General features: G+C 35.9%; 1 protein-coding gene across 3 annotated transcripts in view; it reads left to right on the forward strand.

Moving 5' to 3' along the window:
- Nucleotides 1–17,249, forward strand: part of VPS13A (vacuolar protein sorting 13 homolog A) — a 282,284-nt gene that overhangs the window by 204,778 nt on the left and 60,257 nt on the right. For all 3 annotated transcript variants that reach the window (XM_061425581.1, XM_061425582.1, XM_061425580.1), the window contains exons 51-53: nt 3,978–4,106; nt 4,511–4,644; nt 11,211–11,340. In XM_061425581.1, coding sequence (XP_061281565.1) covers nt 3,978–4,106; nt 4,511–4,644; nt 11,211–11,340 — 393 coding nt within the window. The remainder of the gene's footprint in view (nt 1–3,977; nt 4,107–4,510; nt 4,645–11,210; nt 11,341–17,249) is intronic.

Consider the following 17,249-nt stretch of genomic DNA (forward strand, 5'->3'; position numbering starts at 1 on the left):
TTTTCCAATGAGTCAGCTCTTCGCATCAGGTGGCCAAAGTATTGGAGTTTCAGTTTCAACATAAGTCCTTCCAATGAACGCCCAGGACTGATCTCCTTTAGGATGGACTGGTTGGATCTCCTTGCAATCCAAGGGACTCTGAAGAGTCTTCTCCATCACCACAGTTCAAAAACATCAATTCTTTGGTGCTTGGCTTTCTTTATAGTCCAACTCTCACATCCATACATGACCACTAGAAAAACCGTAGCCTTGACTAGACGGAGACCTTTGTTGGCAAAGTAATGTCTCTGCTTTTGAATATGCTATCTAGGTTGGTCATAACTTTCCTTCCAAGGAGTAAGCGTCTTTTAATTTCATGGCTATAATCACCATCTGCAGTGATTTTGGAGCCCAGAAAAATAAAGTCAGCCACTGTTTCCACTGTTTCCCCATCTATTTGCCACAAAGTGATGGAACTGGATGCCATGATCTTAGTTTTCTGAATGTTGAGCTTTAAGCTGATTAAGACAACAAGTCAAAGTAAAAGTGACAGTCAGGACTTTAATGACTTACTGCAGTAGTATAAGTAAGAGGCTAAAGTGAAGAATGCACCAACTCCCTTTGTACTCTTTTTCCTATGAAACAAACAGCAGTTGGTTAGGGGTGAGGTGGATCAGTGAGGATAGTGTCATTGTCAGAGGAGCCCTGAACAAAAAGCTGGTACTGCTTTATGGATCTAGGGGATGGAAGAAAGCAAAGGAATGGGGCTGTGTGTGGAACAGTTCTGAGTACTAAGTCAGAATAGAGAAAAAAATATCATCGTATCCCCCTCTTACCTTAATAGAGATCTTGCAGAAGTTCCTGAGGAAGGCCTCTGCCAAAAGCCCTGATAAAAAGGCCTGTGAATACAGGTGCCCATAGTAGGAATGCAGGTACTTGTAAGGGCATGACTAGAAATGGGGTTGAATTCTTGAGAATGAAGTACACTGCATTCTGGCCATGCACCTAGTCTGGTGTGGGGAGGGCTGCTTTGCCCTGTGAAACCTGTCAAATAAAGATAAAGCCTTTATAATTGCCACTGGTATGACCTGAAAAGTTGCACATAGATTTTTAGCCAGGAGCTGGACCCCTCAGTTCATTTCAGTCAGTTAGTCATGTCCAATTCTGTGACCCCATGGACTGCAGCACACCAGGCTTCCCTGTCCATCACCAACTCCTGGAGCTTGCTCAAACTCATGTCCATCAAGTCGGTGATGCCATTCAGCCATCTCATCCTCTGTCGTCCCACTGTCCTCCTGCCTTCAGTCTTTTCCAGCATCAGGGTCTTTTCTAATGAGTCAGTTTTTCACATCAGGTGGCCAAAGTATTCGAGCTTCACCATCAGTCCTTCCAATGAATATTCACAACTGATTTCCTTTAGGATGGACTAGTTTGATCTCCTTGGCAGTCCAAGGGACTCTCAAGGGTCTTCTCCAGCACCACAGTTCAAAAGCATCAATTCTTTGGTGCTCGGCTTTCTTTATAGTCCAACTCTCACATCCATACACGACTACTGGAAAAACCATAGCCTTGACTATGTGGACCTTTGTCGGCAAAGTAATGTCTGCCTTTTAATATGCTGTCTAGGTTTGTCTTAGCTTTTCTTCTAAGGAGCAAATGTTTTTTAATTTCATGGCTGCAGTCACCATCTGCAGTGATTTTGGAGCCCAAGAAAATAAAGAAAATAAATTGCTGGAACCCTCAGCAATGTGGATATCTGGGGAAAGAGCATTAAAGACAAAAGATTGCCCAGGGTAGATGATCTAAAGTAAGAGAATATTTGGCATGGGGATAGCAAAAGAGGCCAGTATTATTGGAGAGGGAAAAGTAGAAGAGAACAAGACTTACCAATGATTAAAAGTAATTCTGTAGAACTTTGAGACCCATTACAAGGATTTTAACTTTTGCTCTGAGTGAAATGGAGAGGGCTGTTGGAAAGTTTGAACAGTGATTAAACACAGTAGGCTCTCAGCAAATATTTGTTGAGTGAATATATGAATATTTTTGGCAGATGTTTCACGTGTGCTCATTTGAATCCATGGATTCTTAGTTTGTTGGATGTAGTGCATGTGTGCATGCTACGGTGTTTGATTCAGTCATGTCCAACTCTTTGCACACCTATGGACTGCAGCCCGCCAGGCTCCTCTGTCCATGGGATTCTCCAGGCAAGAATACTGGAACGGTTGCCAGTGGGTTGCCCTCCTCCAGGCGATATTCCTGACCCAGGGATCCCACCCGTGTCTCTTACATCTCCTGCCTTGGCAGGCAAGTTCTTTACCACTAGCACCACATAGAACTCTCCATACATCTAGATGCTAAGATTATAATTCCAGCTTTGTTTTACTCTATATATTTTTTAGGTATATCTTTTTCCATACTTTCATTTACAGTAGTTTTATGTCTTGATTTATACGTCAGTTGCAGATAAGAGTATTTTTCTGTTTTTAAAAACCTAATCTATAGCATCTATCTTCTGATAGTTTCTGTTTACAGTAACTGCAATTACAAACACATAACAGCTTATTATTTTTTACTTTACTTTCTCTTTTGTCAATTTCAGCTTTTCTTAAGATAAACTTCTGTTGCTAGTTTAAAATCTTTCCATTTTAATTTTGGCTTACAGTAGTCAACCTTAACATGCAATTTATGGTTATTAGCTATGTTGATTTGTTAAACTTGTATATATATATTTTTTTTTTTTTCCCACTACAAAAGACAAGTACTTTGGTACTTTCTCTAGTCTCAGGAGGTCGAGCAGAAAACTCTTTCCAAAGGTATAGCATATATTACTAAACATAAAAAAGTGTACCAGAAAGTAGCAAGGCTTGGGGGTTTTCAAAGAGCACATAATTTTTAGTCTTGTTAGTTCCTCCTGGGAAATATGCTTGGCTTAGTATTGTTACTGTTTTGAGTTTCCCAGGTAAGTTTCCCAGATGACTTTCCCAGATAAGTGTTTCAAGAAGCCCTGAATGGGAACTTTCTCAGCCTCTTACAGCCTTAACCATGTCCCATGTCTAGTTCCATTAATTACTTTTTATGACTGAATAAAACTGACTTCAACAAGCTAAGGCACTTGGCACTAACATCAAGGTTCTACTACATTGCCCTCAGGTCATATGATGATGATCTCATACGTCTCATTGAATTATGTGGTTACCAGCCTGATCAGAGCCTATCACTCTAAGACTTGGTTTACATAATAGTTTACAGACAAGGCTGATTCTCGTTTCCTGTTGTTTTAGCTCTTTTGTTTCCAGCTCCTGTTGTCTTCTTTGTAGGTGCATTAACTCCTCCTGTTCTGTTAGTTTGGCTTCCAGATCACTGATATCCAGGTTGTTTCTTAAGATTTTGAGCCTGTTTTCTACTCTGAACTTTAAGACTTTAGATACTTCTCTTGATTTTTTTTTTAATTTAATTTTATTTTTAAACTTTACATAATTATATTAGTTTTGCCAAATATCAAAATGAATCTGCCACAGGTACACACGTGTTTTTGTTTTATCCTTATTTGACTTCTAAGACTCTGGATTTAGTATTTGTCCTGACTCAACATTTGTGTGTACTTTGACTACTGCTTAAATTACTGGTACCCACAACCCAATTGTGATTTTTTCATAATAGAACATTCCCCTATTTTAAACTGATCACTGGCTCAGTTTACTTACTTACTTTTCAGTCTGACTCTAGCTCTGGACCACATTAATATCTCTTCACAGCACTCTAATTATTTTAGCTCTTCAACTTACTACCCATTACTGTTTGTGTTCAAAGTGCCCACAAGTGGCGCCCCATCTCAAAATCAACAGTTTATAGCTAAGCAATACAGTAACCAGAGTAGTGTTGACAGAGGTTTATTTTAAACTATTTTAAGTCTACTCTAATGGGTTTATTAAAATGATAAAGGTCTTCATGGTGAAATCATTTTTAAAAAAAATAAATATGTGTAATATGTGTTTTAGTGTGTCCCCTTTTGGCCTGAGGATGCTTCTAATAAACTTCTTATTCGAGTTGAAAGAAGTGAAAGCCCTCCCCATAAGATACATTTTAATAAGGAAGAAAGTTGTATTTTACTGCGTCTAGACAACGAGGTAAGTGATTTTTGTGTGTGTGTGGTTAGAGAACCTAAAATATACTTACTAATTTTTTAATAGTGATTTTTGTTTGTTTTACCAAAAATGAACAAACATTTCTCTTTGCAAAGGGAAAAGTTCTAAAAGGACACAAGAGATATAAACAATTTAATTGTTGCATAGAAAGTTACAGTGCCTGGAATAAACCACATCTTGAATTTGACCCATCTATCTATGATAACTGAGAGTCATGGTTTTTCAGACATGCAGTATAAAATCCTGAATTACTTTCTAAATCATAAGAACAACTGTATTAGCTATAACAGTTTTATTATTAAGAATAGTTTTATTATTAAATGTTACTGGTTAATGTTCTTTGGAAATGATCACATTAGAGAATATTTTCTTTTCCTTTTTTCTAGCTTGGAGGTATTATAGCAGAAGTTAATTTGGCTGAGCATTCTACAGTTATTACATTTTCAGATTATCGTGATGGAGCCGCTACATTTCTGTTAATAAATCACACCAAGAATGACATTGTTCAGTATAAGCAAAGGTAAGAGGGTTATTACAGATACAGTATCCTCTGATTTTAGCAGAGTCTAGGTGATAAAACTTTGACTTTTTAATACTTTCTTAAGAGTATAAAAACCACTAATGGCATTATGGCCATGTAAAACAATGTCCTCATTTAAAAAAATGTATACTGAAATATATAGGTTTATAACTGACTTGATATCTGTAACTTACTTTTTGAAAAGTTTTAACATAATTGACATAAAACATAAGTTTCAGTTGTCCAACCTAATGATTAAATGTTTGTATATATTTTGTAAAATCATCACAACTATAAGTCTAGTTAACGTTCATCACTGTATATTGAGAGGTTTTTTTTGTGATGAGAATTTTTAAGATTTACTCTTAGCAACTTTTGCATATAAAATAGAGTGTTATTAACTACAGTCATCCTGTTGTGCCTCACACCCCCATGACTAATTTTAGAAATGTAAGTTAGTACCTTTTGGCCCCCTTTACTCGTTTCAGCTGTCCCTGCCTCTGCCTGTAGCTTCTACCAATCTAGTCTCTATGTGTTTCGTTCTTTTGGTGCTTTTCTTTTTTTCTTGCTTTTTTAGATTTCACATTTAACTGAGATAATATGGTATTTGTCTTTCTCTCACTGGCTTATTTCACTTAGCATAATGCCATTAAAGTCCATCCATGTTGTTTCAAGTGGCAAGATTTCCTTCTTTTCTATGGCTGAATACTATTGAATTCTCTGTATCTAGAATGAAATATTATATGTGTGTGTGTGTATATTTATATACATACCTCATTTTCTTCATTCATTCATCAGTGGACACTTAGGTTGTTTCCATGTCTTGGTGATTATATGTTATACTGCAGTAAGTACGCGTATTTGTTTTGAATTAGTGTTTTCATTTCCTTTGAATAGATATCCAGTTGCTGGATCACATGTTCTGTTTTTAGTTTTTTGACAAGCCTCCATACTGTTTTTTGTAGTGGCTGCACCAGTTTTCATTACCATTGACAATACACAATACCTTTTTCCCCAAATCCTCACCAACATTTATTTTTTTTCTTATCTTTTTGATGATAACCATTCTAATAGTGTGGGATGATATCTCATTATGGTTTTGGTTTGCATTTCCTTGATGATTAGTGATATAATTTACTTTTAAATACTTCAGAAAAAAAAAAAAAACTGAAGCAACTATGGCAAAAGCTTGATCAGTGCAGAATCTGGTGAGGAAATTGTCAGAGTCTATCATAAGCATTTTGTCTAGTTTTGAAACTTTTTATTTTTAATGAACATAATGTAAATATTGATTCTTCAGATTTTTTTTCAAACAGTAGATAACATTTTTCTTGCTGAGGCATATGGGAAAGGACCACTACGTTTTTAAGCTTTGCTAAAGACCGTGTTTATATATTTATTTCAGGATTACTCATAACATCATTTGTTTCAATATAATGTGATATTATATCCTCCTAGTACCACTACAGTTAACGTAACCTTTTCCTCTATTTATGGGTCCCAGGTTGTCTTGAATTTATTTTGTCTACTTTTTTAGTTTGTTTTCATGTCACTTACCAGTGGGCCCATGTTTATCAGTGCATTTCTGCTTTTTTTTTCCCACTGCTAACTGTACATTCTAATCATTGACTAAAATAAAATAGGCGTTGATTGAGAACCCCAGGTTGATCTAGCATATACCTAGAACTCCTCCTTGCCCATCAGTTCTCTCATTTGTGAATATGTTGAGAGAGAGGAGAGCCTGTTTTTTATGATTATCCATATTATAAAAATAGTAAATTGGTTGATTAAAACTGGCAAAACAAGTAGAAATGGCTTTTACTTATTTGCCCTTCAGTTCATTTTCCTCACCTAGCCTTTCTCAAAGAAATTTTCACAAAATTAAGACCTCCGGGAAATGATTTGAGTGACTATTTTCTCATTTCTCTCAAACATATTACATAACTGGTAACATTCTAAAATACATAGGAGCTAAGTTGATTCTTTATATACTGTGGATAATATAGGGCATCATAGCTTAATTCTCTGACATCTGGTTGAGCCTGGCTAATCTGAACAAGAGACTTTATCAGTCCTTCTTTGGGCTTTACTTTGCACTCTTATTTATAGTCCAGTTCAGATATGAAATGTTTTAAAATTTTACCTCCTGCATTGTTATAATTATAAAAGTAAGGGGTGTAAGAGAAATTAAAATGTGATCCTGTGTAGAAATTCTGAAACTGCAAAATTAGTTGTAAAGGGAGTTTATAAAAATAACAATGTTCAAGAATGAACATGGGATTTAGATTTATAATTATTTGAAGAAGTGAAGTGAGGTTAAAGTCACTCAGTCGTGTCTCACTCTTTGCAACCCCGTGGACTATACAGTCCATGGAATTCTCCAGTCCAGAATACTGGAATGGGTAGCTGTTCCTTTCTCCAGGGAATCTTCCCAACCCAGGGATTGAACCCAGGTCTTCTGCATTGCAGGTGGATTCTTTACCAACTGAGCCACAAGGGAAGGCCAGTTATTTGAAGAACTTCTTAAATCAAGAACATGGAATTTTGGCTTAAAAGAGGATTGAATCCAGATCCCCAAATCTTTACTCCAGTGTAGCCTTCTATTGAGTTTCATGCTACCACCTTTTCCTAAATACTGTATTACATAAGAAGCTAACATGATTCAAAGCTGACCTCATCATTTGTACTGCAAAATCTCTTTCTCCTCTATATCCTTATCTCAGTGAATGACACTGTCATCCACCCTTGTGATTCTAGATTTCTCCTGCCTCACCATGCCATCCAGTTAAACTCTTATTTTTTTAAAAAATTTTCTCTTCTTGTCTACTCTCTGCTGTCTTTTCAAATAGCTACTCTGTCCAGCACTTATTTCTTGAGTAGATTTTAAGTCTGATTCTCTAGTCTTATCTCTAGTAAATCCTCCAGAGGTAGGTTTCTAAAAATACTAAATAGGGGCGTCCCAGGTGGCTCAGTGGTAAAGAATCTGCCTGCCAGTGCAAGAGATGTGGGTTCAATCCCTGGGTCCAGAATATCCCCTGGAGTAGGAAATGGCAACCCACTCCAGTATTCTTGCTTAGAAAATTCCATGGACAGACTGGGGGGCTGCAGTCCATAGGGTTGCAAAGAGTCAGACATGACTGTGTGAATGAATGCATGCACATGCGTGCACACACATACACAAAAAATAAATACCAAAATAATTGAATTTTTTAAAAATAAATAAAAATACTAATGTAATCATGTCTCTTTCTTATTTAAAGTTCTTTAGTGATTTTCCATTCTTTTAAAATGTTTGTATACTACTTTTCTAAACATTTCTCTTTCTGTTGTCTCTTACCCTGTACTTAAGTCCAAGTGAAGTGTTTGTTTCCTGAATGTTCTGGGATCTTCCATGTGTTATTACCATTCCAGTTGCTCCTTTCTGCTAGAAAAGCTTCATTTCCATGCAGTCCCTTCCGTCACCTCCTTAGTCTGTATACCCAGTTTTCCATTGCATCTTTGTACACATAGATTAAAGCATTTGTCACATTCTATTGTCATTTTCTTGTGAAGTTACTACTTGTACATAGTTAATATTCTGAGGATCCTGGTTGCTTTTTATTTTCTTTGAATTCCCTGAGGTCAATTTGAGATTAATTTTTTCATAAAGAATGTTCCGTGGTGAGTGAAATAGACTTAAAGCATTTGTAAATACATCCAACCTAATTTATCTGAACAACACTGTTACATTTGCTATTCTTTCATAGAAAAGTAAGGAACATAGAACTTTTGTTTCCTCTGCCTTCCCTTCCCTTGGCTTTTTTGTTGTTGTTAGTGTGGTTCTTGTTGCTGTTGCTGTTGAGTCTCTCAGTCATGTCTAACTCTTTGAGGCCCCATGGACTGACTGTAGCACACCAGGCTTCCCTGTCCTTCACTATCTCCCAGAGTTTACTCAAACTTAGGTCCATTGAGTCGATGATGCCATCCAGCCATCTCATCCTCTGTCACCCCTTTTCCTCCTTCCCTCAATCTTTCCCAGCATTAAGGTCTTTTCCAATGAGTCGACTCTTTACAGCAGGTGGCCAAAGTATTGGAGCTTGTTTCAGCATCAGTCCTTCCAATGAATATTCAGGGTTGATTTCTTTTAGGATTGACTGATTTGCTCTCCTTGCTGTCCAAGGGACTCTCAAGAGTCTTCTCTGGCACTGAAGTTCAAAAGCATCAGTTCTTCAGGGCTCAGCCTTCTTTACGGTCCAACTCTCACATTCAAACATGACTACCAGAAAAACCATATCTTTGACTATATGAACCTTTGTCAGCAAAGTGATATCTCTGCTTTTTAATACTCTGTCCTACATATAAAAAATAATATCATTGGATGTCCGTTTATTTTTTTAATATTTTGTAGAAAAACTGTGAAAAGCATAATCTTTGATACCAAAAATGTTGACATTTTGATTGAGTTCTTTTTTTACTGTTGCTCTCTGTTTATATTTCTGAATTTCTTGTTTTTAACAGCTATTGCAAGCATGTAAATTTGCTTCAAAAACACAATTTTAAATGAATTCATGATATTCCATCATATAGGTGCACTATAATTAAATGTTGTCCTATTGTTGAGAATTTGTTTCTGATTTTATAATGTTAAAAATCTGTCTTTTAGTAAAAGTTTTTATCCTGTTTGTAATCCTTTTAAAGATTAATTATAATTCCTTGCTATACTTTTTTGTCATATGGATTATTTTCTTCTAATGATGATTTGGAAAATATAATTTTATTTCTCTTGTATATGATTACTTTTTGTGTTCTTGAAGATTTTGATGCATTTAAAATTTTGAGAGTGAAACAGTATCTGCTAATTTTCCATGAAAAATATAGAGTACTTTTTCATTTCCTTCAATTTCTCTTTCCAAATTCAGTTTCTTATGAATATAATTTTGGATTTTTGAGCCAGAGTAATATATGGTTAATTTTTCAAAACTATGTTATTGAAGATATTTGGATTGATTTATAATTGGATTTCCCTGGTAGCTCAGCTGGTAAAGACTCCATCTGCAATTAGGAGACCCTAGTTCGATTCCTGGGTTGGGAAGATCTGCTGGAGAAGGGATAGGCTACCCACTCCAGTATTCTTGGATTTCCCTGGTGGCTCAGCTGGTTAAGATTCTGCCTGCAGTGCAGAAGACCTGTGTTCGATCCCTGGATTGGGACTATCCCCTGGAGACGGGAAAGGCTACCTACTCCAGTATTCTCCATGGACCCTATAGTCCATGGGGTCACAAAGAACAGGACACGACTTTCACAATATTAATGAGTTAATTTATTTGACTGGTTTAGTTTAATGTAACACAGTTCTTAAAATTTTATTTTGACTCCTCTCTGGCTTGGTTGGAAAAAGTAAGGGTTTGTGGTAATACGTTATGCTGTTGCCTATTTCAAAATGTCTTACCTTTGGAAATTAACAATTTGGCATAAAATTTTAAGTCATAACTCTTGCCCCAAATTTGTGTAGGCATTGCTAATGCATTGTTTTCTGGCATTCAGTATTACAGAACAGAGTGAAAAGTCTTATTTTTATTTCTAAGGGTAACTATGATTTCCCTCGATCAGGTTTAGGGTAGGCAGGTTTCCCTCTTCTTAAAATTTGACATTTCCCAAAGTCCTACAGTCTGTGTTGGATGATATTGTTTCCATTCATTTAGTCTGATACCCAATGAAGTCTAATCTGCAGAGTCAGCTTTTTCAGCTCAGAAAAGTTATATTGTATTATTTTTTTGATTTTTAACTTCTCCATTTTCTTTTGCTGAATTGTTTTGTGAGTTGATTGAGTTTCTTAGATTTATATCCTGTGTCTTATGGTTTTTAAAAATAATTGAACTGAATTTTGACACAGTAAAATCGATTCTTAGGAAAGTATTACCAGTTAAATTCTCTTAGATTTGGTATAGATAAGGTAAAGTAATTGAAATAGTTTTCTTTCATAATTAATTAGTATTTAAAGTTGACAGAGGAGTTTCAGAAACCTGGAGATATTTTTTAAATTAATTTTTGACAGTGCTAGGTCTCTGTTGCTTTGTGCGGTCTTTCACCAGTTGCAGCAAGCTTGAACTACTCCTCCTTGAAGTGCTTGGGCTTCTCATTGTGGTGGCTTCTCTTCTTGTGGAGCATAGGCTCTGGGGTTCACAGTCCTTGTGGTGCAGGGACTCAGTAGTTGTGGTTCCCCAGCTCCAGAGCACAGGCTCAGTAGTCATAGCTCATGGAGTTAGTTGCTCTGTGGCATCTGGGATCTTCCCAGACAGGGATCCATGTCTCCTGCATTGGCAGGTGGATTCTTTACCTCTGAGCCACCAGGGAAACCCAACCTGAGATATTTACTTCCTAACTAGGGCAAACATTTCCCTTAAAATATTCTCATTATTTTCTCAGAAAACCACTTTTTTATTGTATAAGGAAAAATTTCAGTCTACTTTACTCAGAACTATCATAAATCTTAATGGATTCAGAATTAATGAAGTATTATTTTAGATTCTTAATATATTTGTATACTTGCACTTAATTTACTGTGTTTTTTTTCCTATTTATGTCAGTTCCCTCAGTGAAATAGAAGATTCCCTCCCTCCTGGAAAAGCAGTATTTTATACATGGGCTGATCCAGTGGGCTCTAGAAAGCTGCAGTGGAAATGTGGAAAAAGCCACGGTGAAGTAACACAAAAGGATGTATGTACTGGGTTATTATGGTGTTCTTAGCAGGATTTTATTTATTTACTTTTTCAGTCTCACTAGTTTTGAGGCCTTTTTGTGTTTATACTTCTTAAACACTGCTGAAGATTTTTAAAGCAATATTCAAGCTTTAACTTAACCAAAAATGTTTAAAACTGGAAGCAGTCTTATTTCTTCTACCTTCTTATTTGCTATTATATTATAAAGGGTAAACTTAGATACTTTCAGCATTCAATTTATAAACAGATACAAATTATTATTGCATTAAAGGTCATCTAAGTCAGTGTTGCTTCTGTGAAGGACATTTAGGAATCTGTTAACATATGGATTTATCTCTGAATGGCAGACTGTTGTTTTCTTTTTCTTTTTTTTTTAATTGGTTTTGCCATATATCAAAATGAATCCGCCACAGGTATACATGTGCTCCCCATCCTGAACCCCCTCCCTCCTCCCTCCCCATACCATCCCTCTGGGTCGTCCCAGTGCACCAGCCCCAAGCATCCAGTATCGTGCATCAAACCTGGACTGGCAACTCATTTCATATATGATACTATACATGTTTCAATGCCATTCTCCCAAATCATCCCACCTTCTCCCTCTCCCACAGAATCCAAAAGACTGTTGTATACATCAGTATCTCTTTTGCTGTCTCGTATACAGGGTTATTGTTACCATCTTTCTAAATTCCATATATATGCGTTAGTATACTGTATTGGTGTTTTTCTTTCTGGCTTACTTCACTCTGTATAATAGGCTCCAGTTTTCTATAATAATAAAGTTAGGTATAAACATATTCCAGTAACATATTAAATGACTTTCAGAAATTGTTTTATTAAAGTTTCATTGATCTTTCAAAATTTATCTTAATTTGTTCCCTATTCCAGTGTCTTTTTTCTTGCCACTAGTTATTATTTCTTATCAAATGAGTAAATGAATGAGTACTGAATGTTTATTAATTTTTATGTCTTTTGTTTTTTATCTTTTGAGATGATTATATGCTTTTGGGGCTTTGTCTTATTTGGTGGTTTTTTCAAATATTAGGCCAGCCTTGTATTTTTGGAATTGACTTGCTAATGTTTTATTCAAGACGTTTGCTTGTATTCATGAAAGAAGTTGGCCTGTCACTGTCTTGTCTTCTAATAATCTTACCAGATTTTAATATTAAGGTCATCCTGACTTCTAATACATGTTGGGAATTATCTACAATTTTTCTGTTTTCTGAAAGAGTTCATGTTAGACTGGTATGATTTGTAGAATGTTTGGAATATTTGCTGTAGAGTTCACAAGTGAAGCCTAGTCATCTTACCTTCAATAGTCTTTATAAGAAAGTTTTTAAATTAGGAATGCTACTATTTATTAACAGGGCAGTTCAGTTTTCTACTTTTATTTGTGTGGTTTTGATAAGAGTTTTTCTAAGAATGCATTTATTTCATCTCAGTTTTCTAATATATTGATATAAATGTTTTTATAATATCCATATTTTTATCTTTTTAAGATTTATGGTGATGATTCTTCTTTTTGTTCCATTCCTAGTGTAGGATATTTGTGCCTTCATTCCTTTTTTCCCTAAGTTTTGCTGAAATTTTATTAGTTTAATTAGTTTCAGTTTGGTTTTGTCTGTCAGAAAACCATCAGTTTCCCTTTTGATCTCTTTTATACATTTGTTTTCATTTTCACCTATTTTTGCCTAATCTATATTATATTCTTTCACCTTTCTTCTGTTTTAATTTGGTAATTTTCCTTTAAACTCTTGAGATAGATAATTGTATTAATCTGCTCAGGATGCTATAACAAAATACCTTAGCCTGGATGCCTTAAACAGTGGAGATTCATTTCTAGTGGTACTGGAGGCAGGAAGCCTGAGATCAGAATGCTAGCATAGTCAAATTCTGGTGAACTTTTATGAGGATGCTTCCTGGCTTGCAGATGGCAGCCTTCTTGCTATGTCTTCACAGGGTGAAGAGAGAGGGAGTGAGCTCTCTGGTATTTCTTATAAGGAAAGGAATACTGGTGGATCAGAACCCTATTTACACCCTTCCCCTCCCCCATGGTGTCATTTAACCATGATGTCATTACCTCCACCATATAGTCATATTGGAGGCTGAGACTGTAACATATGAATGGGGAGAGGGGAGCAGCACAAATGAGTTCACAGCAGATACCTAGATCATTGCTTTTTAGATTTTCTTCACTTTTTATTTGAAGTCACTTATCCCATGGACGGAGGAGCCTGGTAGGCTGCAGTCCACGGGGTCGCGAAGAGTCGGACACGACTGAGCGACTTCACTTTCATTTTTCACTTTCATTCATTGGAGAAGGAAATGGCAACCCACTCCAGTGTTCTTGCCTGGAGAATCCCAGGGACGGGGAAGCCTGATGGGCTGCCGTCTATGGGGTTGCACAGAGTTGGACACGACTGAAGCAACTTAGCAGCAGCAGCAGCAGCAAAGTCACAAACTTCTTCCAAAAACAGTAGCAATTCTTTCTCACAAATTTGGCTGTATATTAATTATTTTTTAGTTCAAAATATTTTCTGAATTTCATTGTATTTTATTTTAATATTTTGGTTTCATGGTTACTTAGGTTATCACTTTTCAAAAGTATTTTTTTTGTTTATTTATTTCTAATTTAATTCCACTGTGACCAGAGAACATACTCTGAATCAGTTCATTGAAATTTATTGAAATCGACTTTGTGGGCTTGTAATCAATTTTTGTTAATATTTTATGTGTGTTTGAAAAAAATACATATTCTGTGGTTGGCATACATATATGACATACATATTGACATACATATATGTCAATTTGTTCAAGTTTTGTTGAGTTGTTTAGATCTTCTATCTTATTAAGTTTTTTGTTTGTGGTGGTTCTGTTGCTGTGAGAATGGTGTCTGAAATCATGGATCTATGCATACCTTTTTTGGTTTTCTTAATTTGGGCTCTTACATTTTGAAACTGTGTGATTCAGTTCAGTTCAGTCGCTCAGTTGTGTCTGACTCTTTGTGACCCCATGGATTGAAGCACGCCAGGCCTCCGTGTCCATCACCAACTTACAAAGTTTACTCAAACTCATGTCCGTTGAGTCTGTGATGCCATCCAACCATCTCATCCTCTGTCATCCCCTTCTCCTCCTGCCTTCAGTCTTTCCCAGCGTCAGGGGCTTTTCAAATGAGTCAGCTCTTTGCATTAGGTGGCCAAAGTATTGGAGTTTCAGCTTCAACATCAGTCTTTCCAATGAACATTTAGGACTGATTTCCTTTAGGATGGACTGGTTGGATCTCCTTGCAACTATGTAATTAGGTAGATATAAATTTAGAATTGTTGTCTTTTGTTAAGTTGATTCTTATTAGTGTATAATGTTGCAGTGCCCACCACAGTATCTTTTTGGGCTTAAATATTGAGACTTATAAAACTATCATAGGCCACAGTTTGCAACTGCCTAACTGGGAGGATTATTGTTGTTGTTTAGTCACTAAGTTGTGTCTGACTCTTCTGAGACCCTGTGGACTGTAGCCTGCCAGGCTCCTCTGTCCATGGGATTTTCCAAGCAAGAGTTGTTGACTAAAATATTATTCAAAACCTAAAAGTGTTGAGAGTTATGTTCTGTTCGGCAGGAATTTTTAGGACTTCAATCCCAGGAGGCAGCATCTAAAGTATCTCTGAGAGAATTACTCTGAAGTGGCAAGGCGGTGTTGAGGGAGCCAGGATATATAGGAGTATTGTAACAAAGGACAGGTAGTCTGAACATCAAAAGATTATTGTTAATTTAAGAAAAGCAGATAGGTAAAGTTAAGGCATTGAGCACTTTTCTGTGTATGGGAAGGTACAAGAGTCTGGGCTCACTGAACTCATTCTTCTGATATTCACCTCAGCTATCTGGGACTAGTATCCTGTGTTTTTATATTCTGAGTTCCCTCGGGGCTCACCAGCTCATCCTAGACTGCGACTGTAATTGTTGACTGTGACATCCTTTGTTTACTAATATGGCAGGCAGTATTCCACTAATCAGAGTGAATAGCTGATTAGTTTCATTTGTCTGAAAATGTCTTTATTTTGCTCTGTTTTTAGTGAAGTATTTCTGCCAGATATCAAATTTCAGTTTTGGCACCTCTTTCCTCTTCCTCTTAGGAATTCACCATTGCATAAATGTTAGACTTTTCATCATGTCTCTTACGACTTTTACGTGTTGTTCTAAGACACATGTTCTATGATGTCTCTTACGACTTTTATGTGTTCTTTAATCCTTTTCTCTCCTTCCTTCAGTATGAATATTTCCTTCTGACTTGTTTTTCACTGTACTTCTTTTACTGTGTCTAATCTCCTCTTAAAATCATCTATTGAGTTCTTAATTTTAGTTATTGAAATATCAGTTCTAAGGTTTCTATTATAAAAGTTTTTGTTCCCATATTCTCTATCTTGTTACAAAATTTCTTGAATGTTCTGATCATAACTACTTTAAAGACTGACAATTCCAATACCTAGATTTCTTCTGGATATTTTAAATTTTTCTCTTTTCTTGGTTTTCACTAAAATCCATTCTGTTTGCATGTTTATTTTTGACTCTGTGCTGAACACAGTATATGAAAAATTTTAAAGATAATTTGAGACTCTGAATGATGTTCCCTAACTTCTCAGTATTTGCTTCTACTTTTTGAACTGACAGTTGTGAACTCTGGATACAAAGTCCACTTTGTCTTTTCTGTTACTTTTTTTTGTTTTGTTTCTTGGTTTTATTTATTTATTTGACTACACTGAGTTTTAGTTGTGGCATGAGGGATCTTTAGTTATGGCCTGTGAACTCTTAGTTCCGCCTGTGGGATCTAGTTCCCAGACCCTGGATCCAACCTGAGCTCCCTGCATTGGGAACACAGAGTCTTAGCCATTGGACCACCAGGGAAGTCCCACAAAGTTCACTTTTATTGGCTTTCTTTCTCTCTCAGATCTTGGTGCCATTAATTCATGCTATCTTAGAAGCTTTTCTGTCTTTTCAGACACATATTTTTCCTTTTTAGATGTTTTCCAACTTTTTGCTGTTAGCAAGAGGGTTTGTCTCAGACCACCTAGTCATCAGTTGCCAGAACAGAAACCCATGGTATCTTTTTAAAATTAAGCTTGTTAGCATATGGGAGTATAATGGCATTTTGTGTATTGATTTTTTTTTTTAATCCAGAAAAGTCACTGAATTCTCTTATTAATATTGTTTTTTATTTTTCCACATGTACAATCATGACACTTAAAAATAATGAGAGTTTTGTTTTCTCCTTTTCAGTCCTTTCATCTTTAATTTCTTTTTGCCTTACTGGACTGGCTTGCATCTCTCTGTCCTGTTTAATAAAACTGATGTTTACATATATTTTTGCCTTATTTCTGGTCTCATGTTATATGACATCAACATTTACCTTTAAGTGTGATCTTTGCTGAAGTTTGGTATGTGTTTGGGAAGTTTGATAAGAGGTTAAAGAACTTCTCATGTAGTCTTTGTTTGCCAAAATTTTTTATTATTCCTGAATATTGAATTTTGTAAAATGTTTTCTCTCACATTTTATTTGTATAACATTCCTTTCCTCATACATTCATCTTGGATCACTTTACTCTTGCTGGTATTTAATTCCTCCTGTAGAATTTGCTCGAGTGAATTTCTGTTGGTGGTGATATTTAGTAGTTTTCATTTGTTTTCAAGCATCTTTATTTCTTGTACTTTTCTTCACTGAGGAATACTTTTGCTGAGTAAGGAATTCTGAGTTCCGAGTTATTTTCTTTTAGAATATTGATTGTACTTTTCCATTGTCTTTCCAGTGTTGCTCTTGTGAAGTCCAGTGTTGTTTAAATGTATTTGAGAGAGTTGCCCATGATTGGCCTAACTTTATTTTTTAAATTCATGATTATTAGATTTATTTTTTTTTAAATA

This window comes from Bos javanicus, chromosome 8 (genome assembly GCF_032452875.1).
Source record: "Bos javanicus breed banteng chromosome 8, ARS-OSU_banteng_1.0, whole genome shotgun sequence".
NCBI lineage: Eukaryota > Metazoa > Chordata > Mammalia > Artiodactyla > Bovidae > Bos > Bos javanicus.